General features: G+C 25.6%; 1 protein-coding gene across 1 annotated transcript in view; it reads left to right on the top strand.

Annotated features, from left to right (window-relative positions):
* Nucleotides 1-3,268, top strand: part of LOC107740077 (nidogen-1-like) — a 51,047-nt gene that overhangs the window by 25,073 nt on the left and 22,706 nt on the right. The window contains exon 11 of the mRNA XM_016552356.1: nucleotides 2,062-2,187. Coding sequence (XP_016407842.1) covers nucleotides 2,062-2,187 — 126 coding nt within the window. The remainder of the gene's footprint in view (nucleotides 1-2,061; nucleotides 2,188-3,268) is intronic.

Raw genomic sequence — 3,268 nt, 5'->3', positions numbered from 1 at the left:
TACACTCTAAAAAATGCTGGGTTGTTTCAACTCAACTTTGGGTCAAATATGGACTAACCCAACTGTTGGGTTAAAAATTTAATGTAACAATTTAACCCAACGGTTGGGTTAGTCCATATTTGACCCAAAGTTGGGTTGAAACAACCCGGCATTTTTAGAGTGTATAGTTTCAGTATAAACACACAAAAATACATGCACAGTATGTTTTAAAATATATTGATATCAGTGTCATTTTAATATGACTGATATACTACAATTTTTAGAATTAGATTTTATTTATACATTTTAGTTTTTATTTTAATTTGAAAGTTTTAGTAATTTATTAAGCTTTCACTTGATTTAGTTTCAGTTATTTTAGCACTTCAATTTAAACTAAACGAAAATGAGAAATATTGCCTTGGCAAAACTGATATACTAAAATGTAGTTAATATTTTGCATAAGATTACATTTTAATTTTTTTAATTTTTCTTTTAATTTTAGTTAATGTGATTAACTAAAAGTAATTCTGTTGTGTGTTTTTATCATTTTTATTAATTTTAGTTTTTAAATGTATATCGTTTTTATTAAATTCTATTTATTCGTTTTTATTTTTATATTTTCACTTTAGTTTTAGTGATTTTTTTGTGTTTTTTGTCATTATAAATTTTTATATTTTAAATATTTCTATATAGTTTTTATACATTTATTTATTCGTTTTATTTGTATATTTTCTGTTTTCTCTTTAATTTCAGTTAAAGATTTTGTATTTTTGTAGTGCTTTTTTTTTGGTCATTTTTATAATTTTTTCTTTTTAAATATTTCTATATAGTTTTTATAAATTTATTTATTAGTCTTTATTTTTATATTTTCTGTTTTCACTTTCATTTCAGTTAAAGATTTAGTATTTTTTTAGTGTTTTTTGTTATTTTTATGATTTTTAAAAATATGTCTATATAGTTTATATAGTCTATATATTCATAAATTTTTATTTTTATATTTTCCTTTTTCACTTGAATTTTAATTAAAGTTTTAGTAATTTTGTTGTGTGTTTTTGTCATTTTTATTAATTTTTGTTTTTAAATGTCTATATAGTTTTTATTAAATTCTATTTATTAGTCTTTATTTTTATATTTTCACTTTAGTTTTAGTTATAGTGATTTTGTTGTGTTTTTTTGTCATTCTTATTAATTTTTGTTTTTTAAATGTCTATAGTTTTTATAAATTCATTTATTCGTTTTTATTTCTATATTTTCTGTTTTCGCTTTAATTTCAGTTAAAGATTTAGTATTATTGTAGTGCTTTTTTGTAATTTTTATGATTTAAAAAAAAAAAAATGTCTATATAGTTTATATAGTCTATATAGTTATTAATTTTTATTTATTAGCTTTTATTTTTATATTTGCTTTTTTCTCTTTAATTTTAGTTAAAGTTGTAGTAATTTTGTTGTGTTTTTTGTCAATTTTTATTAGTTTTTTTTTTTTCTCACCTTTCAAAAACAGTTGTTTAGGATTAAATTTAAAATAAGAAATATGTTGATTTTGATTTGTTTGAGATGATTTCAAATCAATCACGTATGATCCTTATTCTGACTCAGATGAAGCCATATTTGAAGACAGTCGTCAACTCAACTCACATTTATTTCTACAGCGCTTTCTACAATACAGACTGAAAACACAGCAGTGTCATTATTCAGTACAGTGAAGCGTCTGTGGGTTTTGTGTCAGTCTCTCAGCAGACAGCAGGGCCCCCAGAGACAGGAAGTGCTGTGATCTGGACAGGAAGTGCTCGCCACAGCTGTGTGCGTTATTTAGTCTCCCACGTCATAACGGCTCAGTCTCACATTTTCACGCTGAGGTCGTCTGAGACGCTCCAGCTGTAAGGAAGGGCTGGTGTGTTGCACACATGTATGTTTGTGTGAGCGATTCGCTGCAGGGTCGACATACTTCATTAATAACACGCAACAGATGTGCATTCCTTCATATAGAGCTGATTCTGAAGAGTCGAGGCTGACTGAGCTGTTAAAGCTGTGCACATAGAGCTGTTTGCATGTGATTTTCTCTCTCTCTCTCTGTGGCATGCAGATATCGATGAGTGCCAGCCGGGCCGTTGCCATAGCGATGCCATCTGCCACAACACCCAGGGCTCCTTCACCTGTCAGTGCCGGCCTGGTTTCCACGGCGACGGCTTCAGCTGCACACCTGGATCCGGTAGGTGTTAGTGCTGTATGCGTGACGCTCTAAAGTCAGCATGAAATTACTTTTTTAACTTCTGTGAGTCTTATATGAAAACTAGGGTTGTTATAATGTTACGTAGGAGTCAAGCCATAAAAAACCCTTTTTCATTACTTCAAATTAAATAAACTAAAATAAAATCTAGTAAAAACTTTAGCTTATTTTATTTCAGCAAATTAAATTAATTGCTAAAACTAAATAAACTAAAACGAATAAAAACTATATATACATATTTAAGAAAAAAATAAGGAAAACACAACACAAAATTACTAAAACTAACCAAAATTAAAATAAAAACACAAAATATAAAAATAAAAATCCGATTCAAAATAGGCATATATATATATATATACACAGAAGGATTTTTTTTATATATAATGTATAATTAATATATTATTATTATTATTAATAATATAATAATAATAATAATAAATAAATAATAAATGCATTTTTTATAAATTTAAATCAATTTATACTAATAAAAAATACAAATTAATAAAAAATGTATCATTCACAGTAAGACTAAAAACATAAGATAAGATAATAAATAGAGTCCATTTGGAAGTTGGTTTATAGTTTTTTTCAGGGCCTTTTATGAATTTTTATGACTGTAATACTGCCTTAAAAATAAAATAATTCTCTTGAAATCGTTGAACATTATATTAACTATTAAAAATATATTTTTACTCACAAAAAATAAAAAAAATCTATATTTTTACTCATAAACTAAAACCTAAAACTTAATATAGACATATTAAAAAAATAATGAAAATGGCAAAAATACACAACAAATGACTAAAACTTTAACTAAAATTAAATAAAAATAGAATATATATATATATAAAAAATCTCGGTAGCACTTTAAGATGTCCTTGTTACACATGTTACATGTACTTACTATTATAATAACAATTAATTATGCATAATTACATGCTAGTGACCCTAAACCAAACCCAAAACCTAACCATATAGTAAGTAGATGTAGTTAATTAATATTACTCAGTAATTAAATGTATAATTACACTGTAACAAGGACACCTTAAAATAAAGTGTAACC

Source organism: Sinocyclocheilus rhinocerous, unplaced genomic scaffold, assembly GCF_001515625.1.
Source record: "Sinocyclocheilus rhinocerous isolate Xijiao unplaced genomic scaffold, SAMN03320098_v1.1 scaffold1186, whole genome shotgun sequence".
Taxonomy (NCBI): domain Eukaryota; kingdom Metazoa; phylum Chordata; class Actinopteri; order Cypriniformes; family Cyprinidae; genus Sinocyclocheilus; species Sinocyclocheilus rhinocerous.
This window is presented reverse-complemented; position numbering and strand designations above follow the sequence as displayed.